The 27,413-nt window shown below is 46.8% G+C and overlaps 1 protein-coding gene across 2 annotated transcripts in view; it reads left to right on the top strand.

The window, feature by feature from the left end:
- The first annotated feature begins 5,568 nt into the window (after positions 1 to 5,568).
- The window catches only part of LOC145338019 (myelin-associated glycoprotein-like), a 50,465-nt gene continuing 28,620 nt past the window's right edge, over positions 5,569 to 27,413 (top strand). Inside the window, exons 1-3 of one of the 2 annotated variants that reach the window (XM_080182786.1) lie at positions 5,569 to 5,653; positions 24,124 to 24,183; positions 25,563 to 25,919. In XM_080182786.1, the coding sequence (XP_080038912.1) occupies positions 24,132 to 24,183; positions 25,563 to 25,919 (409 nt within the window). In that variant the 5' untranslated portion in view covers positions 5,569 to 5,653; positions 24,124 to 24,131. Of the gene's footprint in view, positions 5,654 to 10,185; positions 10,317 to 24,123; positions 24,184 to 25,562; positions 25,920 to 27,413 lie in introns of those variants that run through there. The other variant, XM_080182787.1, reaches the window with a different exon arrangement.

Raw genomic sequence — 27,413 nt, 5'->3', positions numbered from 1 at the left:
CTATGGATTATGATGAGGTGAATAAAGCCATCTTAGGAACATATGAACTAGTGCCAGCAGACTACAAACAGAGGCTTAGAAATCAAAAGAAGGAACCAGGTCAAACCAATAGGGTATTTGAAAGAATCAAACAAAGTGACTTGGACAGGTGGGTAAGAGCACTGAAAATAGACCAGACATATGGCACTCTTAGGGAAATGCTTATTTTAGAGGAGTTTAAAAATTAACTTCCCAAAATAATGAGTACTTACGCAGAAGAGCAGAAGGTTAAAACTGCAAGACTGGCAGCAGCAATGGGAGAAGATTCTGAGTTGGTGCATAAATCAAGATTTGGATTTCGACATCAATTTCAATCTGTGAGGGATAGAAACTGGAGAAAAGAGAAATCATCAAGATTAAAGGCAAAAAAGATCTTATTGGACACAGTAAAGATAGTTTACCTCAGGTTAAAAAGGAAACATATGAAGGTGGGAGAGAAATTTAAAACCTCAGATATTTTCATTGTAACAATGTTGGACATACAAAATCGCAGTTTTGGTGTTTTAAGAAAAGCACTGGAAGACAGACATGATAAAACAGGATAAGCCAGTAGGACTTGTTAAAGTGGTAAAAATGCCACAGTTGAAACTGAAGAAGTGCAAAAGAATGTACAGCCTGTTCAGGAATTGGTTGGTAAAAAAAAGTGCCAGATTTCTTTAAAGATTTTACTTGTGTGGGTAAAGTTACTCGTGCTTGGAGGAATTGGTAAAGAAGTTAAAATTTAAAGAGATATGGGAGCAAGTCAATCTTTAATGCTAAGAGATGAGGAGATATGTAGTTTGGAAAGAGTATTGCCAGAGAAGGTGGTAGCATGTGGAATTCATGGTGAGAAGAATAGCATTCCATTATGTAAGGTAAGATTGGAGAGTCCGGTTCAAAGTGATGGAGTAATAGAGAAATTATTTTTTTCAGGGATTCAATTAATCCTGCGTGATGATATAACTAGATCACAGTGATACTTACTGTGGTTGAAAAGCCAGTGGAAAATCTAACAAGATCACAAAGCCACAGGTTGGACTAGAGGAGGAGAAATTAGAGACTGAAGATAAGGAGGTTGAGGTTCAGTTATCAGAAAAAAATCTCTGACCAGACGGTTGATGAAGAATGAGAACAGGAGGCGGATCAAGCGGATATCTTTAGTTCAGGAAAGTTGGCAGAATTACAACTGAAAGATGCAGAGATAAAGTTCTATCAGAAAGCATAGACAGAAGGAGAATCTGAGTGTATACTGGAATATTATTACATTAGAAATAATGTCTTAATGAGGAAATGGAGACCTTTACATATTCAGGCAGATGAAAAATGGGCATCAAGTTGTATTACCAGTGGGTTAAAGAAAGGAGGTTTTGCATGTGGCATGTGAGATTCCAATAGGAGGTCATTCGGGAATAAGGAAAACTCTAGCTAAAATAGAAAAACTCTTTTATTGGCCTGGACTGCATAAGGAAGTGTTGAATTTTGCCAGATATTTCTGACATGTCAGGTGACAGGAAAACATCAAGCGGGCATCAAACCAGCATCTTTAATACCCACTCCTGCATTTGAGGAACCTTTCACAAGGGTCCTAACTGATTGTGTGGGACCCCTGCCCAAAATGAAATGTGAGAATCATATCTGTTGATCATAATGGATGTGTCTACTAGATTTCCTGAGGCCTTTGCATTATGTAATATTACAGTGAAAATGATTGTAGAGGAATTACTTAAATCTTCTATCAGATGGGGACTGTCCACAGAAATCCAATAAGATCAAGGATCCAATTTTATGTCAAAGTTATTTTGGGAAGTTATGGATAGTTTAGGAGTAAGGCAATTTGAAACAACTGCATATTACCCAGAATCGCAGGGAGTGTTAGAACTGTGTCAAACTTTAAAGACCATGTTGAGGGCCTATAGTCAGGATTATCCAGAAGATTGGGTTAAAGAAATTCCATTTGTACTTTTTGCAATTATAGATGCACCTACTGAAGTAACAAATTTAGATTGATTTTTGATCATGAGGTAAGAGGACCATTTAAATTGATCAAGGAGCAATTTGGTGAGTCAGTGTTCTGAGACTATATTATTGAGACTAAAATATTGGACTATGTGTGAAACTTTAGGGAGGGATTAGTTAAGGCTGGAGAGTTGGCTACACAGCATTTAAAAGGGGTACATCAGGCAATAAAAAAAGAAGCAGATAAGAGATCAAATATTCACAGTTTTGTTAGCGGGGAGAAAGTATAAGTACTATTAAAACAGTATTTTAATAGAGAAGGAAAACAGAAGCAAGATGTGTTAATTGTTACAGCTCAGAGAGAAAAGCTAAATCCTGATGATTCTGAATTTGACATTCCTCAAGTCCAATTGGACAAAGAAAAAGTAATGAGAAATTGGGATAAATTACTGAGTTACCTTCCAGAGGATTAAAATCGTGTTCCTGAGTTGTTGAAATTAACTGAGCATAAACTGCAGGACTGTCAACAGCAGCTTGTCATCTATAAGAACAAAAATGTAGCTCAGTTGGCAGTCACATGGGATCTCAAGGTGGTGATTGAAGAGCAGAAGCATTTTACTATCACAGACAGAAAAAAAGGACGAAGCTGCGAAGTCTGTTTGGTGAAATTGTACCAACACTCCTAATGAACTGCTGAAATAATGAATATCCAGCTTACACAACTACAGATGCCCAGGGAACATAACTGATGTTCAAGTAAGTTAAGATGGTTTTCGCAACAGCATGGCTGCCACAATGATTGCTAAAACCATAATTACAACAAATCCTGGCACCAAAGAAGACAATCTGCCATATGCTTTTGAAAAGAATACACAGAAAGCGATGAGGAAGATCCAGAGCAAACAAATGAATTAATAAACTATATTGCAACAGAAAGATATACAATTAGAAAAAGTTTTGAGTGTACCATTTGACAACAGTAGGGGGAATTGGACTACTTGACAGAGGAACTAAGGCCAGTTAAAAAAAAGGGGACAGGGACATGACCCTTCTGGGTGATTCTAAACACATCTGTGAAGTTGAGGAAACATGCAAGGGGACAGGTTCTCTTTGACAAAATCTGTGAGCAGCTCAACCTGATTTCACTTTGATATTTTAGCACTCTGAAAATCAAAATCAAAGCAAAGGGAAGTACAAAGCAAATCCAAAGAGGTTAGTAGCATTTGCATTCAATCTAAAGTTTTACCTTCCAGGTCCTGCCCAGTTCTTTGAGGACATAGCCAGGATTAATTTACAGTCATGACAATGGATCCAGACTCAGACTCAGAAACAAAGCAGGATCAAGAACAGAGAGTGATCTCTGAAAAGAAAGAGGAAGCACCTGAATAACAGTCATTTAATTTGACGATCATAAGTGTGGCAGGAAGAGAGAATGTGATTGCAGATGCTTTATCACGACTTTGCTGTCAAAGGATAGAAAGATCAATGTTGGAAAAGACTGGACGATGATCCTGTTTGGTTTTGCATCCTTAGTACCAGTGTTGTTGTGAATCTTGGGAATTTCTTACCTACCATACTGAATATAAAGTTTAAAATTTTCAATGAAAACATTAAAAAAACTGACCATGGAATTCCCCTGGGGTGTTGAGTGAATGTTTTTAGCAAAACAACTAATTTGAGCCACTATTCAGAACAGATGTAAAACTGAAAATGTCAAGGGGATTGTAGGAGTCTAACTTTCACTTTTGACTTTCTCAGACAAGGGGCGATATGTAGTGGGCTGAGGGTCTGGATTAATCAGTGTTTTGGGGGGGGATATGAATTCTCATGGTCGGGGTGGTGCACTCATTACTTTCTGAGGTGGAGCTTAGAAATCCTTATTTGGTGCAATGCGTGTGGAATGTTTTTTTAAGCTGTGAAACCATTGGCAGTGCACAGAAAGTCACAAAAATCCAACGACCAATAGTCGTAAGTCACCACTTGTGGTTTCATCTGTTAACCACGTTGATCCAAATCTTCTGTTTGTATTGGAATGGTTCCAGTCGCCGTAATCACAGGAGAGTGTGCTACACTTACCGTTGTGTGCGGATCGTACTAGCTGAGACATAACTAAACTATATACAAATATACACGACAAGAAGTTACTGTGCTGAAGTACATTCTCCCTCTCGACTCTCAGTCATGTGTCTCTTACAGCATCATTACAGGAGGCGCTATTTACACCATCGCACGCGTTAAATCTTGCAACCCCAACACTGCAACTTCGCCAAATATTTCCCCATTTTCTCTCGCATTCATATGTACCCATTCTCTTATCCACCCATCACCGACTCCCGCCTACCGCAACCCTAAGTCTTTAACTTCACGGTTTCAGTCGGGAGGCTTTACCGCACTCTCTGGTTGTGTTCTATTCAGACTTGGACAATCAGTCATCTCTCTCTCTCTTTGTTCTTTTTCTACACTTGAATTGTCTTCACTGAGAGTTGTGTGGGTGAATTCTTCCTGTTCCACATGCCACAGTTGGCTGACATCTATGGGGATGTGATAAGTAATCCACAGAAGTTGCATTGCGTGGCATCTGCCACCCATTGGAGTTCAGTGTGGCGTGTCTAACCACAGTTAGCTTGTTGGTTTACTTGGGCTATGTAATTACCAAGAGGATTAGAGTATCAGATATACTTAATAGCTTGTGTTATCCTTAGAAAACTCTGTATTTGTGAAAATATAGGGGAGGGTGACGGAGTATTGTGTTATAGTTAATCTTTTCATGTTTAAAAAATGTTTTGTTAAAAGTTAACCATAGAACCCTACAGTGCAGAAAAAGGCCTTTCGGCCCATCAAGTCTGCACAGAACACAATCCCACCCAGGCCCTAGCCCCATATCCTTACATATTATACCCACTAATCCGGACACTAAGGGGCAATTTCTTAACATAGCCAATCAACCTAACCTGCACATCTTTGGACTGTGGGAGGAAACCCACACAGACACAAGGAGAATGTATAATCTCCACACAGACAGTGACCCAAGCCGAGGATTGAACCCAGGACCCTAGAGCTGTGAAGCAGTAGTGCTAACCACTGTGCTACTGTGCCGCCCTGACAGCTATGTTAATTAGCAACCCTGTGACTCTGTTCATCCATACCTCTAAACTACAAAAGTTATGGTCAGTTGAGCCAGATTTCCATTGTAGGGCTTGACTGTCCAGTAACAACATCTGCTGGCTTTATAATAGTATGTGAGTGGTTATTCTGGTGGAGCTGAGGTTTACAGTTTTACACTTTTCCGCCACTGGATGAGACTGTGCGTGTTTCTGACAATGTAGAGATGCCGGTGTTGGACGGTATGTTTCTGACAACAGATCAAACCTGTGCATGCTGTGGTTTTTTTTAGTTTTGAAGAGTGGACATGAACTAGACGCATGCGATACCAAATAAAGATATGTGGTCACACCAAAAACCATGCAACATCCCCTGTTTCACAACCTCCAGAAATACAGGAACTGTATTAGTACTGACCCTTTGCCCAGAGCCAGTTCCCCTCTTGTCGAATACAGCAAGGACAGCAAAGACCAGCTTTCCACTAATCATTTCCTGAATTATATCAACTTCTTGGAGTCTCTTCAATTAGTCATCTATCCGACAGGATTCACTCGACAACTCCACGGCTCATACTGCTGTAAGTAAAATGCTTCCTCCACGTGTCAAATCTCTTGTGCAGAGTATAAGCTTCAAATAGCCCGAAGCACTTTACAACGAAGTTCATCTTTTTCAGAAGTTTAGTTACTGTTGTAACGTAGAAAATGCAGCAGCCAATTTGCCCAGAGCAAGATCCCACATACAGCAATGTAATAATGACCCAGATCCTTTGGTTTCTTCAGTGATATTGGTTGAGCGATAAATGTTGGTCCTACGATACTGGGGAGAATTAACCCCTACCCCCCCACCCCCCCACAATGTTTCTTCCAAATAGTGGCCATGGGGTCTTCCACACCCACCCAAGAGGGCAGACAGGGCTCCTCAGTTTAATTTCTCACATTGAACTAATTTTCAGAGGTGCAGTGTTGACAAGATCTCTGCACCCCATGCAGAGTTTTTTTTTGTTTTGAAGTACCTTATCAGACATCGAGTTCTGTGTCTAAAGCTGGCATTGCAAAGCCACATTTTCAAACGTTCATCTGCCATTAGCTTGTTGAGCCTTCACTCATTCTGTCCCCCTGTGAATCCCCTGACCCCCTCCTTTCCTTATAGTGTGTTTTCTTACTCTTCTCCTGACGCTTTTCATCCTTCCCAGGAACACTCCATCACCTGCATCAAACTAACTCCTGAAACTTGGATGGATTGTATGGATGGCATGATCAGTTCTTTCAGTCTGAGACGTCTTATAGGATCTGAACCAGCATGTTGCCTGTTTAGGATGGTGTGGGGTTCCACTGAGTGGTCAGTGTGGGATTGGTGTGGGCGGGGGGAGCGGTGTGCCAGTCCCATGCGGTGAGTTTGTGCGTTGTCCTGTGTTGGCTGGTCTGGGTTTTTTAAAATAGCTACTCTGAAGTTAGAAGTGCTGGAATCTGAATGGGTTCGGGTACACTGAGTGAGAATTTAGCATGGCCAATGCATCTAACCAGCACATCTTTCAGACTGTGGGGGAAAACCGGAGGACCCGGACAAAACCCACGCAGACATGGGGAGAACATGCAGACTCCACACAGACAGTGACCAAAGCCAGGAATTGAACCCAGGTCCCTAACGCTATAATGGCAGCAGTACTAACCACTGATGCCACCATGCCAGGAATCGAACCCGGGTCCCTAGCATTATAAGGCAGCAGTGCTAACCACTGTGCTACCATGCACAAGCTGGTAAGAGCAGCCATTGTTTTCAAATGTTCCAATTGTTAATCATGATGTGGAGATGCCAGCGTTGGACTGAGATGGACGTAGTAAGAAGTCTCACAGCACCAGGTTAAAGTCCAACAGGTTTATTTGGAATCCTGAGCTTTCAGAGCATTGAATACCGAGAGCTCGTGATTCCAAATAAACCTGTGGGACTTTAATCTGGTGCTGTGAGACTGTTAGTCATGCCGTTAAACCAGGCTGCTGTTCAATAAGGTTTGTATTACACATTCATCTACTCACGCATTTCAATAAATGCATCAACGAAACACAGTTAAATAAAAAAAACAGTTTGACCCTACAGTTATCAGTTCAGTCATGGCTGACGTTATTGCAGTTTCACCAGTTTTTTGAGGAAGGGAAACCTCAATTTCCAGTAAGATGTAATAGATGCACTCTATTTTAAAATTCATTTCCACGTTGTGGACGTAGCATTTATTGTGCATCCCAAATTATACTTGAGAAGATGACGGTTCTTGAACCGCTGTAGTCCTTATGGTGTAGCTACACCCACAGTGTTGTTAAGGTTATTTTTGATTTGATTTATTATTGTCACATGTATTAACATACAGTGAAAAGTATTGTTTCTTGTGCGCTATACAAACAAAACATACCGTTCATAGAGAAGGAAAGGAGAGAATGCAGAATATAGTGTTACAGTCATGGCTAGGGTATAGAGAAAAGTCAACTTAATCTAAGGCAGGTCCATTCGAAAGTCTGACGGCAACAGGGAAGAAGCTGTTCTTGAGTTGGTTGGTACGTGACCTCAGACTTTTGCATCTTTTTCCCGTCAGAAGAAGATGGAAGAGAGAATGCTTAGGCTCCTTCATTATTCTGGCTGCTTTGCCGAGACAGCGGGAAGTATCGGCAGAGTCAATGGATGGAAGGCTGGTTTATGTGATGGACAGGGCTTCGTTCGTGACACTTTGTAGTTTCTTGCAGTCTTGGGCAGAGCAGGAGCCCATACCAAGCTGTGATACAACCAGAAAGAATGTTTTCTGTGGTGCATCTATAAAAGTTGGTGAGAGTTGTAGCTAACCTGCCAAATTTCCTTAGTCTTCTGAGAAAGTAGAGATGTTTGGTGGGCTTTCTTAACTGTAGTGTCGGCATGGGGGTGGGGGGGGGGGGGGAGGCGGTGGGGGGGCAGGGTGCAGAACAGTTTGTTGGTGATCCAGACACCTAAAAATCTGAAGCTCTCGACCATTTCTGCTTCATCGCTGTTGACGTAGACAGGTACATGTTAGCCACTACGCTTCCTGAAGTCGATGATAATCTTTGTTTTGCTGACATTGAGGGAGAAATTATTGTCATTGCACCAGTTCACCAGATTCTCTATCTCTTTCCTGTACGCTGTCTCATTATTTGAGATCTGACCCATACAGTGGTGTCATCAGCAAACTTGAATATCAGGTTGGAGGGGAATTTGGACACATTCATAGGTGTATAAGGAGTATAGTAGGGGGCTGAGAACACAGCCTTGTGGGGCACCGATGCTGAGGATGATCATGGAGGAGATGTCGCTGCCTATCCTTACTGATTCCTATCTTTATGGGGGGATGATCAGGATTTTGACCCAGTGACAGTGAAGGAACAGCCGATGTATTTCAAAGTCAGGATGGATGGTGAGTTGGAGTCGCAGTCATTGAGTCATAGGGGGTGATTCTCGCAAAAAAATTCTAAGTGCTGAATCCATGGGAAAAATGGTGTAAATCAAAATTATTTTTTTAAGTGGCAGTTCAGACTTGAACCTCCCACACTCTGTGCAATGGAGAGGTCACAATCGTGAATATCATTAAAAGCTCGGGAGGTGGGGCCAGTTCACACCAGAATCTGACAGTTCTGGAACTCTGTGCATGCACGGTAGCTCCAAACTGTCAGCCTCCTGTTTGCTGGCCAGCCCGGGATCCCTGCAGTGCGCCACCAGCATCCCACTCCCCCCACCCCCCAATGCCCCAATCACGGCCCCCACGGTGGGGGGGGGGGGGGGGGGGGGGGCCAGTCCCGGAGGGCCATGATCTCCAGCCCCCCACGCCCCCAGCCCAGTAGAACCTCCCACCCTACCCACAGAAGGCAGACTGCCCCCTTGGTGGCAGACCCCCCCCCACCATGGCAGACCTCCCCCGCTTAAGAGGCAGATCACCAGCAGATCACCACCACCCACCCCCGCCAGGCCATCCCGATCAATCGCAATGCAGAGTGGCAGCGGGACCCCCAGCCCCACCAATCACCCCTTAGGCCCCACCCCATTAGGCCCGACCTCGATAGGCCCCACTCCTTAGCACTGCCCCATGTCCAGTGGGCTGTGTCAAGGTGCCCCCTCCTCATTAGCACTTTGCCACTTGGCAGTGCCAGGGCACAGGCTGGCACAACTCAGGTGCTCATACCCAAGAGACATCACCCCTTCCTCAGCCCAACCCCCTGGGGAGCCCAATCGATCTCCTTCGCTCCAGCAGGTTCTCCCACTAATTCTCCGTAAGTGGAGAGCTACTTTACACCCTGCTGGGTGTAAGATGCTGGGGGTGGGGTGGGAGATGCTATCGGAGCTGGAGAATTCAGTCCCAGGTCCGATAACAACAATCAAATAGCATTACAAATAAATTAAAATTATTTGCTTGGTCTTCCTGCTAGTTTCCTGCATGGTCCTGATCGCTCCAGGTTTCTGGTGGTGGGAAACGCACATGTGTCAGGAATGCATGAGGGCAAATCCTGCGAATCGGAGCAGGTGCACATCTCCCACCCCGACCCACCAAAAACTTAGTGGGTCGGAATGGGAGAATTGCCCCCATAAAGTGCATAAAAGGCCCTTCAGCCCATTGAGTCTGCACCAACAATAACTACCACTGAAGTCACATTAATCCCATTTTCCAGCACTCGTCCCATATCCTTGAATGTTCCAATATTAACCTTTTTAAAGGTTGTAAGATTTCTGGCCTTCCCAGGCAGTGCACCCTAGATTCCCACCACCCTCTGAATCAATTTTTTTTTCTCAAATCCCCTCTGAATCTCCTGCTCCCTACCCTAAACCCCTGCCCCCTCGTGGTTGACCCCTGAACCAAGGGGACCAGCTGCTCCCCACTCACCCAGTCCAAACCCCTCGTAATCTTACACACCTCAATCATGTCCCCCCTCAGCTTTCTCTGCTCTTGAGAAAACAATCCAAGTCTATCTAGTCTCTCCTTATAACTCAAATGCTCCACCCCAGGCAACATCCTGGTGAACCTCCTCTGTACCTCCTCGAGGGCTATCACATCCTTCCTGTAGTGAGGTGACCAGAACTGCACACAGTCTGCAGCTGCGGCCTAACCAACGCTCTGTACAACTCCAACATTGATGTAGATAGGCCTGGGTAGGTTTTTTTTCCCTTGAAAAGTTACTCACCTTAGAGAATCGGCCTCATTGTTCCTTGGGAGCACAGCAGAGAGGGAGTGATTCGTGAGAGGAGTGCTGGGGGTAAGCTACAGTGATTTTTTAACTAACTTTTCTAGTTTTTTTTAATTTTAAACCGGAAGGATTCGCAAGGAGGCCTGGGTAAGTTTTTTTTTTCTCTCCCCATAAATTGGAACGGTGAGAGAGAGAGACTCGGAGTGACAGCAGGTAAGTTTGTTTTTTTTTTGTAGGCTGTCAGGGCTTTGGCTCACAGGGCTTTAGCGAAAAGGGTGAGGCAAGGTAAGCCTGTAAGTTTTAATTACTTTTTCTCTCTCCTATTCTAAAAAGGGCAATTATGAGTGTGAGGCCAGTATGGGGAGAAAGTGGGAAAGTGGAACTGAGCCACTTCAGATCAGCCATGATCTTATTGAATGGCGGGGCAGGCTCGAAGGGCTAGATGGCCTACTCCTGCTCCTACTTCTTATGTTCTTATGTTGTTGCCAATGCAATATGTGGGAGGTCCTGGAGGCCCCTGGCCTCCCAGATGTCTATATCTGTGCTGGGTGTGTGGAGCTGCTGTTCCTAAGGGTTAAGGAACTGGAACTGCAGCTTGAGGACCTTCGTCTCATTAGAGAGAATGAGGAGGTAATTGGCAGGAGCTACTGGCAAGTGGTCACACCGGGGCAACGGGAAGAAGGCAAGTGGGTAACTGTTAGGAAGGGGAAAGCTCACGTGATGGAGAGCACCTTGGGTGGATGTCCCCTTTCATAATAAGTACTCCTGCTGTGGGGGACAGCTCACCTGGGGGAGGCAGCAGTGGCTGGGTCTCTGGAGCTGAGCCCGACCCAATAGTTCAAAAAAGTAAGGAAAATAGGAGGAAGGCATTGTTAATAGGGGACTCCATAGTGAGGGGGTCAGACAGGCGTTTTTGCGGACGCAGACAGGAGTCACGGATGGTGGTTTGCCTCCCTGGTGCTGGGATCCAGGATGTCTCTGGACGCGTCCCAGACATCCTGAAAGGGGAGGGTGAGGAGCTGGAGGTCGTGGTACATACAGGTACCGTTGACATTGGCAGGAAGAGGGAAGGGGTCATGAAAAGGGATTATAGGGAATTAGACAGCTGAGAAAGAGTAACGCGAAGGTAGTAATCTCAGGATTGCTGCCTGTGCCGTGGGAGAATGAGAGCAGGAATGGAATGAGGTGGAGGGTGAATGCGTGGCTGAGGGACTGGAGCAGGAAGCAGGGATTCCGGTGCCTGGATCATTGGGACCTCTTTAGGGGCAGGTGTGACCTGTACAATAAGGACGGGTGGCACTTGAATCCCGGGGGACCAATAACTTGGTGGGAAGGTTGGCTAGGGCTACTGGGGGGACTTTAAACTAGAAAGGTTGGGGGGAGGGAATCGAGATGAGGTGACTGAGAGCGAGGAGGTTAGCTCCCAAGTAGAGAAGGACTGTAGACAGTATGAGAGGGAGGTTAGACGGGTGAGGGAGAAGGGAAGCGCCCAGACCGTGGGTCTGAGGTGTGTCTGTTTTAACGCCAGGAGTGTAGTGAATAAAGTGGATGAGCTTAGGGCGTGGATTGCAGCTTGGGAATGTGATGTGGTGGCCATTACAGAGACTTGGATGTCTCAGGCACAGGACTGGGTACTTCAGGTGCCGGGATTCAGATGCTTCAGGAAGGACAGGGAGGGAGGCAAAAGAGGTGGCGGAGTGGCACTGTTGATCAGGAACAGTGTCATGGCTGCAGAGAAGGAGGATGCCGTGGAGGGACTGTCTACAGAGTCTCTGTGGGTGGAAGTTAGGAACAGCAAGGGGTTGATAACTCTGCTGGGTGTTTTCTATAGGCCGCCCAATAGTGACAGGGAAGTTGAGGTGTAGATAGGGAAACAGATCCTAGAGAGATGTAGTAATAACAGAGTTATCGTGATGGGAGACTTTAATTTCCCAAATTTCTTGGGACTTTAATATCCCAAGGGTAAGGGGTTTGGATGGGGAGGAGTTTGTTAGGTGTGTTCAGGAGGGTTTCCTGACACAGTACGTGGATAAGCCTACGAGAGGAGAGGCTGTACTTGACCTGGTGCTGGCTAATGAACCAGGACAGGTGTCAGATCTCTTGGTGGGAGAGCATCTCAGAGATGGAGATCATAATTCTATCTCCTTCACGATAGCATTGGAAAGAGATAGGATCAGGCAGGCTAGGAAGGTGTTTGTCTGGAGTAAGGAGAAATATGAAGACATCAGGCAGAAAATTGGACGAGTAAACTGAAAGGAGGTGTTCTTGGGGAAAAGTACTGAAGGAAGGTGGCGGATTTTCAAGAAATGTTTGTCTGGAGCTCTACACGACAACATTCCGATGAGACAAGGAGGTTTTGGTAGGTCGCAGGAACCGAGGTGCACGAAGGTTGTGATGAACCTAGTCAGGAAGAAAAGAAAGGTGTACAAAAGGTTCCGAGAGCTAGGAGATGTTAAGGATCTATACGGGTTGTAGAAAGGAGCTTAAAAAGGAAATTAGGAGAGCCAGAAGGGGACATGAGAAGGCCTTGGCAGGTAAGATTAAGGAGAATCCCAAGGCATTCTACAAATATGTGAAGAGTAAAAGCATGAGAATTGAAGGGATAGGACCTATAAAAGGTGAAGGGAGAACCAGAAGAAATGGCAGAGGTGCTTAATGAGTACTTTACCTCGGTATTCACAGTGGAAAGTGATCTGGGAGGTTGTACTACAGGTTTGCGGCAGTCTGAAAAGATTGAGTATGTGGATGTGAAGAAAGAGGATGTGTTGGAACTTTTAAATTCTATCAAGATAGATAAGTCGCCAGGACCGGATGGGATGTACCCCAGGTTACTGTGGGAGGTGAGGGAAGAGATTGCAGAGCCTCTGGCAATGATCTTTGCGTCGTTGATGGAGACAGGAGAGGTTCCGGAGGATTGGAGGATTGCGGATGTGGTTCCTGTATTCAAGAAAGGGTCATGATGTGGGTATGCCGGCGTTGGACTGGCGTAAACACAGTAAAAAGTCTGACAACACCAGGTTTTAGTCTAGTGAGAATCTAATCTAGTGAGAATTTAGTCTAGTAAGCTAGTGAGAATATTATCAAATAAATAGGTTGGACTAAAACCTGGTGTTGTCAGACTTTTTACTGTGTTCAAGAAAGGGAACAGAGATAGCCCGGGAAATTACCGACCGGTGAGTCTGACATCAGTGGTTGGTAAGTTGATGGAGAGGATTCTGAGGGACAGGATTTATGAGCATTTAGAGAAGTTTAGTATGGTCAGAAATAGTCAGCACGGCTTTGTCAAGGGCAGGTCGTTTCTTACGAGCCTAGTTGAGTTCTTTGAAAATGTGACTGAACACATTGACGAAGGAAGAGCAGTGGATGTGGTTTACATGGACTTCAGCAAGGCATTTGATAAGTTCCCCCATGCATGACTTCTTGAGAAGGAGAGAGGGCATGGGATCCAGGGGGCTTTGGCCTTGTGGATCCAGAACTGGCTTGCCTGCAGAAGGCAGACAGTGGTTGTGGATGGGTCTTTTTCTGCATGGAGGTTGGTCACCAGTGGAGTGCCCCAAGGATCTGTTCTAGGACCCTTGCTGTTTGCCATTTTCATAAATGACCTGGATGAGGAAGTGGAGGGATGGGTTAGTAAGTTCGCTGATGACAAGAAGGTTGGTGGTGTTGTGGATGGTCTGGAGGGATGTCAGGAGTTGCAGCGTGACATAGATAGGATGCAAGACTGGGCGGAGAAGTGGCAGATGGACTTCAACGTGGATAAATGTGTAGAGGTCCATTTTGGCAGGTCCAATGGGATGAAGGAGTACAATATCAAGGGTAGGACTCTTAGCAGTGTTGAGGAGCAGAAGGACGTTGGGGTCTGGGTCCATAGGACTCATAAATCAGTCTCACAGGTGGAGGATGTGGTCAAGAAGGCGTATGGTGTACTGGCCTTCATTAATCGAGGGATTGAGTTAAGGAGTCGGGAGGTAATGCTGCAACTCTATAAGACCCTTGTCAGACCCCACTTGGAGTACTGTGCGCAGTTCTGGTCGCCTCACTACAGGAAGGATGTGGAGACTCTGAAGACAGTGCAGAGGAGGTTTACCAGAATGTTGCCCGGTATGGAAGGACTGGGTTATGAGGAAAGATTGAACAAATTGTGGCTGTTTTCCCTTGAAAGACGGTGACTGAGGGGGGATCTAATAGAGGTATATAAGATTATGAAGGGTATAGATAGAGTAAACAGAGAAGGTGCAGAGGAGATTTACAAGAACGTTGCCTGGATTGGGAGGCATGCCTTATGAAGATAGGTTGAGGGAGCTCTATTGGCCAGGTATCTAGATGGGTTGAGAACTGGCTTGCAAAGAGGAGTCAGAGAGTAGTAGTGGAGGGGTCCTTTTCTAGCTGGCGGTCTGTCACTCGTGGTGTGCCACAGGGCTCAGTACTGGGACCTCTTCTCTTTGTAGTGTATATAAATGACTTGGAAGAGGGAGTAAGTGGTGTGTTCAGCAAATTTGCTGATGACACCAAGATGGCTGGATTGGCAGGCAGTGAGGAGCAGTGTCTGGCAATTCAACGGGATATAGATAGGCTGGTATATTAGGCAGATACATGGCAAATGGAGTTTAATCTGGATAAATGTGAGGTGATGCATTTTGGCCGGAATAATGTAGGGGGGAGTTATGTGATAAAGGGTAAGCCCATAAGGAGTATAGAATCGCAGCGAGACCTGGGGGTGCAAGTGCACAAGTCTTTGAAGGTGGAAGTACAAGTGGAGAAGGTTGTGAAGAAAGCCTATGGTATGTTAGCCTTTATCGGAAGGAGTATAGAATGTAAGAGCTGGAGTCTAATGTTGCAGTTGCATAGAACGTTGGTTAGGCCGCATTTAGAGTACTGCGTCCAGTTCTGGTCGCCTTACTACCAGAAGGACGTGGAGACTCTGAAGACAGTGCAGAGGAGGTTTACCAGAATGTTGCCCGGTATGGAAGGACTGGGTTATGAGGAAAGATTGAACAAATTGTGGCTGTTTTCCCTTGAAAGACGGTGACTGAGGGGGGATCTAATAGAGGTATATAAGATTATGAAGGGTATAGATAGAGTAAACAGAGGTAAGCTATTTCCTATGATAGAGACACACAGTACGAGGGCCATGGGCTTAAGGTGAGGGGGGAGAGGTATAACACAGATATTAGAGGGAGGTTTTTCACACAGAGGGTAGTGGGGGTATGGAATGATCTGCCAAGTAGGGTGGTGGAGGCAAACATGCTAGAGTTGTTTAAGAGTAACTTAGACAGGCACATGAGTGGGTTGGAGATGGGAGGATATAGGAGATTGTTTTAAATAAGGGTCATTAGCATTGGGGCGTCCCTGGTAAGGTAAATGGATATGGTACAATAATAATGTTTTTTTCTCTTTTAATTCACAGGTTTTAAGTCAGTCCGCCTTGTTGTCCAACGAGGGGCATACACGTGATGGGGCATACTTGGGCTGCTCTTGATTGTTCGAGATTGGCCTAGTGCTTCATGTCGTTAGTGTGTTCTTAAACTGGACCAGATGCTGGGCAAGATGACAGCTCAGTGACTATCACTGTTTGCTGTGCAGACACCTGGATTTGGGCCAGTGTCTGTGGGAGTTTGCACATTCTCCCCGTGCTTGCGTGGGTTTTCTCTGGGTGCTCCGGTTTCCTCCCACACCCCAAAGATGTGCTATTAGGCTGATTGGCAGTAATAAATTGTACCTAAATTAGTTTCCCTCAATGTGGAATGCCATAAAACAATAGATAAGGGCACAGGTGGAGGGGGGGGGAACTGGTAGTGTTAAAATGGCGGCGCGGGCTCGTTGGGCCGAAGGGCCTGTTTCTCAGGCTGTTTTTGTTCTTTGTTCTCTTCTCCCTGGAGAGACGAAGGTTGAGAGGCGACCTGATAGAGGCTTATAAAATGTTGAGAGGGATAGATAGGGTGGATTCTCGGAGGCTATTTCCCAGGGCTGAAATGGTCACTACAAGAGGACACAGGTTTAAAGTGCTGGGGAGCAGGTACAAAGAAGATGTCAGGGGTAAGTTTTTCACTCAGAGGGTGGTGAGTGAATGGAATCGGCTGCCGTTGGTGGTGGTGGAGGCGAACTCGCTGGGGTCTTTTAAAAGACTTCTGGATGAGTATATGGAATTTAATGGGATTGGGAGTTACAGATAGTTCCATGTCTTGGTAGGTATGGATATGATCGGTGCAACTTGTGGGCCGAAGGGCATGTTTGTGCTGTAGTGTTCGATGTTCTATGTTGTACTGATGTAAAGATGCCGGCATCGGACTGAGGTAAACACAGTAAGAAGTCTCACAATGCCAGGTTAAAGTCCAACCAGTTTATTTGATAGTAAACCCACAAGCTTTCAGAATCGCTGTTCCTTTGTCAGGTGAGCAGAACTCCAACATTACCAGCTTATTCTTAAACTCCATTCCACAACTGATATAAGCAAGTGTCCCATTTGCCTTCTTAACAATATGCCTTCATCTGCTCTACTGTTTTCAGGATCTGTGAATAAATACATAGAATATAGAGCATTACAGTGCAGAACAGGCTCTTCGGCCCTCGATGTTGCGCTGACCAGTGGAACCAATCTAATGACCCTCTAACCTAAACTAATCCAATGTTATCCATATGCCTATCCACTGACCATTTGAACGCCCTTAAAGTTGGCGAGTCCACAACTGCTGCAGGCAGGGCATTCCACGCCCTTACTACCCTCTGAGTAAAGAACCTACCTCTGACATCCGTCCAATATTTATCCCCCCTCAATTTAAAGCTATGTCCCCTCGTGTTAGCCATCACCATCTGAGGAAAAAAGCTCTCAAAGTCCACCCTATCTAACCCTCTGATCATCTTGTGTGCCTCAATTAGGTCACCTCTTAACCTTCTTCTCTCTGACGAAAATAACATCAAGTCCCTCAGCCTTTCCTCATAAGATCTTCCCACCATTCCAGGCAACATCCTGGTAAACCTCCTCTGCACCCTTTCCAGTGCTTCCACATTTTTCTTATAATGCGGCGACCAGAACTGTACACAATACTCCCAAGTGCAGCCGCACCAGAGTTTTGTACAGTTGCAACATGACCTCACGGCGCCGAAGTTCAATCCCTCTACCAATAAAAGCTAATACACCGTACGCCTTCTTAACAACCTTATTAACCTGGGTGCCAACTTTCAGGGATCTATGCACATGTACACCGAGATCTCTCTGCTCGTCGACACTACCAAGAGACCTTCCATTAGCCCTATATTCTGTAATCCTGTTACTCTTACCAAAGTGAATCACCCCACACTTTTCCGCATTAAACTCCATTTGCCACCTCTCGGCCCAGCTCTGCAGCTTATCTATGTCCCTCTGCAAACTGTAACATCCATCCTCACTGTCTACAACTCCTCCGACTTTGGTGTCATCAGCAAATTTACTAACGCATCCTTCTACACATCTAGGTCATTTATAAAAATGACAAACAGCAGTGGCCCCAAAACAGATCCCTGAGGCACAGCACTAGTAACTGAACTCCAGGTTGAATATTTGCCATCAACCACCACCCTCTGTCTTCTATCAGCTCGCCAATGCCTGATCCAAACTGCTAAATCACCCTCAATCCCATGCATCTGCATTTTCTGCAGTAGCCTACCATGGGGAACCTTATCAAACACGTTGCTAAAATCCATATACACCACGTCAACTGCCTTACCCTTATCTACCTCTTTGGTCACCTTCTCAAAGAACTCGATAAGATTTGTGAGGCACGACCTACCCTTCACAAAACCATGTTGACTATCCCTAATCAATTTATTTCTCTCTAGATGATTATAAATCCTATCTCTTATAATTATTTCCAAAACTTTGCCCACAACAGAAGTAAGGCTCACCAGTCTATAATTCCCAGGATGGTCTCTACTACCCTTCTTGAACAAGGGGATAACATTTGCTATCCTCCAGTCTTCTGGCACTATACCTGTAGCCAATGACGACATGAAGACCAAATCCAAAGGCTCTGCAATCTCCTCCCTAGCCTCCCAGAGAATCCTAGGATAAATCCCATCCGGCCCAGGGGACTTATATATTTTCATACTCTCAAGAATTGCCAACATCTCCTCCTTATGTACCTCAATCCTGTCTAGTCTAAAAGCCTGTTTCTCAGTATTGTCCTCGACTACATTGACTTTTTCCTGCGTGAATACTGACGAAAAATATTCATTTAGTGCCTCTCCTATCTCTTCAGGCTCCACGCACAACTTCCCACTGCTGTCTCTGACCGGCCCTAATCTTGCCCTAACCAATCTTTTATTCTTGACATACCTATAGAAAGCTTTAGGGTTCTCCTTGATCCTATCTGCCAAAGTCTTCTCATGTCCTCTTCTAGCTCTTCTTAACTCTCTCTTTAGCTCCTTCCTGGCTAATTTGTAACTCTCCAGTGCCCTAACTGAACCTTCACGTCTCATCTTTACATAAGCCTCCTTCTCCTCTTCACCAGAGATTCAACTTCCTCAGTACACCACGGTTCCCTCGTTCGACCACTTCCTCCCTGCCTGACAGGTACATTTTTATCAAGGACTCGCAGTAGCTGCTCCTTGAACAAGTTCCCCATTTCAGTTGTTCCCAGCCCCTGCAGTTTCCTACTCCAACCTATGTATCCTAAATCTCGCCTAATAGCCTCATAATTACCTTTCCCCCAGCTATAACTTCTGCCCTTCAGTATATACCTATCCCTTTCCATCACTATGGTAAACGTAACCGAATTGTGGTCACTATCACCAAAGTGCTCACCTACCTGCAAGTCTAACACCTGGTCTGGTTCATTATTGGGCAGATAGATGGCAGATGGAATTTAATCCTGACAAATGCGAGGTGATGCATTTTGGAAGGAATAATGCAGGGAGGAGTTACATGATAAAAGGTAGACCGATTAAGAGTATAGAAATACAGAGGGACCTGGGAGTGCAGGTGCACAAGTCTCTGAAGGTGTCAACACAAGTAGAGAAGGTTGTGAAGAAAGCCTATGGAATGCTAGCCTTTATGGGAAGGGGTGTAGAGTATAAGAGCTGCCATCTAATGCTTCAGGTGTACAGAACGTTGGTTAGACCGCATTTGGAGTACTGCATCCAGTTCTGGTCACCTTACTACCGGAAGGACGTGGAGACCTTGGAGAGGGTGCAGAGGAGGTTTACCAGGATGTTGTCTGGCATGGAAGGACTGAGTTACGAGGAAAGGTTGGAGAAACTGGGGCTCTTCTCCTTAGAAAGACAGAGATTAAGGGGGGATATGATAGAGGTGTATAAAATACTGAAGGGAATAGATAGAGTCAACAGTGGTAGGCTTTTCCCTAGATTGGAAACAATTACGAGAGGTCACGATCTAAGGGTGAGGGGGGAGAAGTATAATTTGGATACGAGAGGAAGGTTTTTCACGCAGAGAGTTGTGGGGGTATGGAACGCGCTACCGAGTAGGGTGGTGGAGGCAGGCACGTTGGACTTGTTTAAGGTTTATTTAGATAGGCACATGAGTGAAACAAGGATGGAGTGTTATAGTAGAGGGTACTAAATAGGGTCAGAGCCTCAGGATGACACCGGAAATGTAGTATTACATGTTAACGTTTTGTCTTTTTATTCCACAGGTGTTGGTCCACCTTGTTGTCAAACGAGGGGCATGCACACGGTGGGTCGTGCGTGGGCTGCTCTTGGAGGTTCCGGGAGTGGCCTAGTACTTCGTGTCATTGTGTGTGCTTAATCCTGGACCAGCAGACGGGCGCCGCAACAGCTCAGTGACTATCACTGCTAGCTGTGCAGATACATGGATTTGGGCCTGTGTCTGTGGGAGTTTGCGCACTCTCCCTGTGGTTGTGTGGGTTTCCTCCGGGTGCTCCGGTTTCCTCCCACACCCCAAAGATGTGCTCTTAGGCTGATTGGTGTACCAAATTGACACTATTCTCCCCTGAATCTGGCTACATTAGGGGTTCCACTCACATACACACAGGGCAGGGTAGGTGTAGGAAGATGCGGCGGCGCGGGCTCGTTGGGCCGAAGGGCCTGTTTCCCGTGCTGTGTTGTTCTTTGTTCTTATTACCCAGTACCAAATTCAATGTGGCCTCGCCCCAAGATTCACCTGTTGCTCTGAGCTTCCTAGTGTCCTGCCATTCATTAAACACTGCCTTGTTTTGTTAATTCTTCCAAAGTGCATCTCCTTACACTTAGCAGAGTTAAATACCATCTGTCACTGTTCTGCCCATCTGACCAATCCATCTATATCGTCCTGTAACCTACCACCATTTTCACTGTTAACCACACTACAAATCTTAGATTCATCTGCAGAAAGGGAACCTCCAGATGGTGGTGTTCCCATGTGTCTGTTTTTTTTTTAAGTTAGTTTATGGGACATGGGGTCACTGGCTGGCCAGTAAGCTCATTGCCCATCTCTAGTTGCCCCTTGAGAAGGTGGTGATGAGCTGCCTTTTTGAATCGCTGCAGTCTATGTGCTGTGGGTTGACCCACAATGCTATTAGGGATGGAATTCCAGGATTTTGACCCAGCGACTGCAAACAAATGGTTATATATTTCCAAATCAAAAAAATGAGTGGCTTGGAGGGGAACCTCCAGGTGGGGGTGTTCCCAGGTATCTGCGGCCCTTGTCCTAGATGGTAGAGGTGGTGAGTTTGGAAGGTGCTGCCTAAGGAGTCTTGGTGAGATGCTGCAGTGCATCTTGTAGATGTACACACGGCCGTCACTGTGCTTGGTGGTGGAGCGGGTAGATGTTTAAGGTAGTGGACGGGGTGTCATCCTGTGACAGTGCAGCATTCCCACAGTGCTGACCCTCTGACAGTGCGGCACTCCCTCAGTACTGACCCTCTGACAGTGCGGCACTCCCTCAGTACTGACCCTCTGACAGTGCGGCACTCCCTCAGCACTGACCCTCTGACAGTGCGGCACTCCCTCAGTACTGACCCTCTGACAGTGCGGCACTCCCTCAGCACTGACCCTCTGACAGTGCGGCACTCCCTCAGCACTGACCCTCTGACAGTGCGGCACTCCCTCAGTACTGACCCTCTGACAGTGCGGCACTCCCTCAGTACTGACCCTCTGACAGTGCGGCACTCCCTCAGTACTGACCTTCTGACAGTGTGGCACTCCCACAGTACTGACCCTCTGACAGTGCAGCATTCCCATAGTGCTGACCCTCTGACAGTGCGGCACTCCCTCAGTACTGACCCTCTGACAGTGCGGCACTGCCTCAGCACTGACCCTCTGACAGTGCGGCACTCCCTCAGCACTGACCCTCTGACAGTGTGGCACTCCCTCAGCACTGACCCTCTGACAGTGCGGCACTCCCTCAGCACTGACCCTCTGACAGTGCGGCACTCCCTCAGTACTGACCCTCTGACAGTGCGGCATTCCCTCAGCACTGACCCTCTGACAGTGCAGTACTCCCTCAGTACTGACCCTCTGACAGTGCGGCACTCCCTCAGTACTGACCCTCTGACAGTGCAGCACTCCCTCAGTGCTGACCCTCTGACAGTGCAGCACTCCCTCAGCACTGACCCTCTGACAGTGCAGCACTCCCTCAGCACTGACCCTCTGACAGTGCGGCACTCCCTCAGCACTGACCCTCTGACAGTGCGGCACTCCCTCAGCACTGACCCTCTGACAGTGCAGCACTCCCTCAGCACTGACCCTCTGACAGTGCAGCACTCCCTCAGCACTGACCCTCTGACAGTGCGGCACTCCCTCAGCACTGACCCTCTGACAGTGCGGCACTCCCTCAGTACTGACCCTCTGACAGTGCGGCACTCCCTCAGTACTGACCCTCTGACAGTGCGGCACTCCCTCAGTACTGACCTTCTGACAGTGTGGCACTCCCACAGTACTGACCCTCTGACAGTGCAGCATTCCCATAGTGCTGACCCTCTGACAGTGCGGCACTCCCTCAGTACTGACCCTCTGACAGTGCAGCACTCCCTCAGCACTGACCCTCTGACAGTGCGGCACTCCCTCAGCACTGACCCTCTGACAGTGCGGCACTCCCTCAGTACTGACCCTCTGACAGTGCGGCACTCCCTCAGTACTGACCCTCTGACAGTGCGGCACTCCCTCAGTACTGACCTTCTGACAGTGTGGCACTCCCACAGTACTGACCCTCTGACAGTGCAGCATTCCCATAGTGCTGACCCTCTGACAGTGCGGCACTCCCTCAGTACTGACCCTCTGACAGTGCGGCACTGCCTCAGCACTGACCCTCTGACAGTGCGGCACTCCCTCAGCACTGACCCTCTGACAGTGTGGCACTCCCTCAGCACTGACCCTCTGACAGTGCGGCACTCCCTCAGCACTGACCCTCTGACAGTGCGGCACTCCCTCAGTACTGACCCTCTGACAGTGCGGCATTCCCTCAGCACTGACCCTCTGACAGTGCAGTACTCCCTCAGTACTGACCCTCTGACAGTGCGGCACTCCCTCAGTGCTGACCCTCTGACAGTGCAGCACTCCCTCAGTGCTGACCCTCTGACAGTGCAGCACTCCCTCAGCACTGACCCTCTGACAGTGCAGCACTCCCTCAGCACTGACCCTCTGACAGTGCGGCACTCCCTCAGCACTGACCCTCTGACAGTGCGGCACTCCCTCAGCACTGACCCTCTGACAGTGCAGCACTCCCTCAGCACTGACCCTCTGACAGTGCAGCACTCCCTCAGCACTGACCCTCTGACAGTGCAGCACTCCCTCAGTACTGACCCTCTGACAGTGCGTCACTCCCTCAGCACTGATCCTCTGACAGTGCGGCACTCCCTCAGGACTGACCCTCTGACAGTGCGGCACTCCCTCAGTACTGACCCTCTGACAGTGCGGCACTCCCTCAGTACTGACCTTCTGACAGTGCGGCACTCCCACAGTACTGACTCTCTGACAGTGCAGCACTCCCTCAGCACTGACCCTCTGACAGTGCGTCACTCCCTCAGCACTGATCCTCTGACAGTGCGGCACTCCCTCAGTACTGACCCTCTGACAGTGCGGCACTCCCTCAGTACTGACCTTCTGACAGTGCGGCACTCCCTCAGCACTGACCCTCTGACAGTGCAGTACTCCCTCAGTACTGATCCTCTGACAGTGCGGCACTCCCTCAGTACTGACCCTCTGACAGTGTGACATTCCCTCAGCACTGACCCTCTGACAGTGCAGCACTCCCTCAGCACTGACCCTCTGACAACGTGGCACTCCCTCAGTACTGACCCTCTGACAGTGCAGCACTCCCTCAGCACTGACCCTCTGACAGTGCGGCACTCCCTCAGCACTGACTTCTGACAGTGCGGCACTCCCTCAGCACTGACCCTCTGACAGTGCGGCATTCCCTCAGCACTGACCCTCTGACAGTGCAGCACTCCCTCAGTATTGAGCCTCATTACTGACTGCAGCAATCCCTGCATATTGACACCGGAAAATGTTAGCCTGGGTTTTGAGATTAAATGCTCAACATTTGTATCAGAGATGTGAGAGAGTGTGACAGAGTGAGAGAGACATAGAGAAACAAAGAGAGCAAGAGAGACAGAGAGCAAGAGACGGAGTTAGAAAGAGAGACACATAGTGGGAGAGAGAGAGGCAGGAAGAGAGAGACAGAGATTGCAAGTATTAAGCTTATTGAGAACAAGCTGGGCGCGCAGCAGAGGAAATGAGGAGCTAACAAAAGCTTGCCTGTTTGGGGAATTAGCTTGGGACACCCTGTCTCAATCTCTCTTTCCTTGGCTTGATGTTAGTTTAACCCTAACCCTGGGGCTATTTAACTCTCTGAAAGGTGCATTTACACAACAGTTTTTGTTGTTTGAGGAAGCATACCTGGGTGCAATATCTGAAAAAGCCTCTGTCTTTTAAACTTTCCATTTAGATGGTGAAATGACAATGGGAGTGATGAGACTGACAGTGATCTTCTTCAGTTTCCTGGCAGGTACATATTAATTACTGATCTGAACTCAGGCAGACTGATTCATTCTTGGATTGAGAAAATTAACATTGAATTTTAAAGAACAGAATTAATGAGTAAATGCCATGTTACAGAATATAGCGTAAAGGAGGCTATTCAAACCAAATACCTGTGCTGGCTCCTTGAAAGATCTATCCCATCAGTCCTGGTGCAGCCCTACAAATGTCTCCCTTCCAGTATTTCCCCAGTTGCCCCTTTTGAAAGTTCCTATTGAATCTGCTTCCACCGCCCTTTCAGGCAGCCCCTTCCAGATCACAACAACTTGCTGTGTGTCCAAAATAAAATTCTCCTCATCTCCGCCGCCCCCCCCACAACCACCACCCCCCCCCCCCGCCCCCCCCCCCCCCCCCCCCCCCACCAACTTTGGTTCTCTTCCCGATTCTCTTCAATCTGTGTCCCCTCCGGTTACTGAGCTCCCTGTCACTGGAAACACTTTCTCCTCAATCACTCATCCCAAGCTGCTCATGATTTTGAAAGTCTCGAATAAATCTCCCCCTTAACTTTCTCTGCTCTAAGTAGAACAATCCCAGCTTCTCTGGTCTCTCTACATTTAACCGAAGCCCTTCATTTCTGGGAATATTCTAGTAAATCTCCTCCACACCTTCTCTAAGTCCTAACACCCTTCCCAAAGTGTAACAGGCCCAGAATTGGAGCGAATCCTCCAGCTGCAATTGAACCAGGGATTTCAAAGGTGAGTTTGGGACTGTGAGTGACGCTGGTATTGTCAGGGTATGTTTAAAATGGACAGCTATTTCTAGGTGATCACTGGGAGCAGAGCACCAGACAGCTTATTTAAACAGTAATGTCACTGCATTTTGATAACACCTTCAACACAAGAAAACTTCTCTGTTGCTTCACAGGACACCCTCATTGGGGAGGGAAGTGGAATATCCTTTCAGCATCCAACCTGTGAAGTTCCCTCAGAATCTTATGTTTTCTTAAGATCACTTCTCATTTTTCTAAATTTCAGTATTGGCACAGTGCGCACAACCTTTCTTTATAAGATAAACCCCCTCCAACCCAGCAAGTAGCTTCATCAATCTTCTCTGAATTGCCTCCAATGCCAGTAGATCAAAGTAAGGCGACCAAAACTGGACACAGTTCTCCAGATGAGGGGCTCACCGATGCCAGTTGTAGTACAACTTCCTGACTTTTATACCCCATTCCCCCTTACAATAAAGAACAACATTCCATTTGCCTTCCTAAACATTTGCTCTACCTGCATATTAGCTGAATGATTCAGGTACCATGACTCCCAGATCCCTCTGTACCACATGATACTGTCTCTCTCCGTTAAAATAATATTTTGTTTTATTTCTGGCCATCCCCTTGTTGCCTTTCAGGTGTGACCTCAGAGGACTGGCTGATGAAGGCGCTGTCAACGAAAGCCATCAGCAGATCTTGTGTGGTGATACCGTGTACCTTTGACTTTCCTTCCCATCCTCACACAACAATCCATGCAGCATGGTTTAAATATTGGTATTACTGGAAATATACCATTGTGTACAGCAAGGATCCCAATTATGGGATGACCGCATTTGTGGGACGTGCCAAAATAATTGGAGACTTGGATGGGAAGAATTGTTCACTGAGGATTAATAATCTCAGTCATAAAGACACTGACAAGTATTACTTCTATGTCGAAGTGGGGGACTACAAGGATCACACTTTTAAAGAACCCATCCAACTTCAGGTTATTGGTAAGTCCCAGCTCGTTTTACACACACTCACTCAGCACAATTCTGCACTGAAGCATGAGTAGTAATCAGGGAGTGCCACACTGTCATGGGTTAGTACTAAGGGAGTGCCGCACTGTCAGAGGGTCAGTACTGAGGGAGTGCCGCACTGTCATGGGTTAGTACTAAGGGAGTGCCGCACTGTCAGAGGGTCAGTACTGAGGGAGTGCCACACTTTCAGAGGGTCAGTACTGAGGGAGTGCCGCACTGTCAGAGGGTCAGTGCTGAGGGAGTGCCGCACTGTCAGAGGGTCAGTGCTGAGGGAGTGCCGCACTGTCAGAGGGTCAGTACTGAGGGAGTGCCGCACTGTCAGAGGGTCAGTACTGAGGGAGTGCCGCACTGTCAGAGGGTCAGTATTGAGGGAGTGCTGCACTGTCAGAACCACTTTCGAAAATGTTGTTAGTTTTTTTTTACAAAATTTGGGAGGAAATTGTGGGTCCCCTAGCCGGGATATTTCAATCCTTGATAGTCATAGGTGAGGTGCCTGAAGATTGGAAAGTGACAAATGTTGTACCTTTGTTTAAAATGGGTTGCAGGGAAAAGCCTGGGAACTACAGGCCAGTGAGCCTCACATCTGTGGTGGGTAAGTTGTTGGAAGGCATTTTGAGAGGCAGGGTTTACAGACATTTAGAGACGCAAGGACTGATAATCATGTCTCACAAATTTGATTGAGTTTTTTGAAGAGTAACCAAGAATGTAGATGAGGGCAGTGCAGTTGATGTTGTCTACATGGACTTTAGCAAGGCCTTTGACAAGGTACCACATGGTAGGTTGTTGCATAAGGTTAAATCTCACGGGATCCAGGGTGAGGTATCTAAATGGATACAAAATTAGCTTCTTGACAGAATGTGGAGATGCTGGCATTGGACTGGGGTAAACACAATAAGCTTCTTGACAGAAGCCAGAAGGTGGTTGTAGAGAATTGTTTTTCAAACTGGAGGCCTGCGACCAGTGGTGTGCCTCAGGGATCAGAGCTGGGTCCACTGTTATTTGTCATTTATATTAACGGTTTGGATGAGAATATAGGACGCATGGTTAGTAAGTTTGCAGATGACACCAAGATTGGTGGCACAGTGGACAGTGAAGAAAGTTATCCCCAGTTACAACGGGATCTTGATCAATTGGGCCAGTGGGCAGACAAATGGCAGATGGAGTTTAATTTAGACAAATGCAAGGTGATGCATTTTGGTCGACTGAACCAGGGCAGGACTTACTCAGTTAATGGTAGGGCATTGGGGAGAGTTACAGAACAAAGAGATCTAGGGGTATATGTTCATAACTCCTAGTAAGTAGAGTAACAGGTGGACAGAGCAGTGAAGAAGGCATTCAGCATGCTTGGTTTCATCGGTCAAAACACTAAATACAGGAGCTAGGATGTCTTGTTTAAGTTGTACAAGACATTGGTAAGGCCACACTTGGAATACTGTGTACAATTCTGGTCACCCTATTATAGAAAGG

The sequence above is a fragment of the Carcharhinus amblyrhynchos genome, unplaced genomic scaffold, assembly GCF_965287045.1.
Source record: "Carcharhinus amblyrhynchos unplaced genomic scaffold, sCarAmb.v2.hapA scaffold_89, whole genome shotgun sequence".
Lineage (NCBI taxonomy): Eukaryota > Metazoa > Chordata > Chondrichthyes > Carcharhiniformes > Carcharhinidae > Carcharhinus > Carcharhinus amblyrhynchos.
Note: the sequence above shows the minus strand (reverse complement) of the source record. Positions and strands in the feature narration are given on the sequence as shown.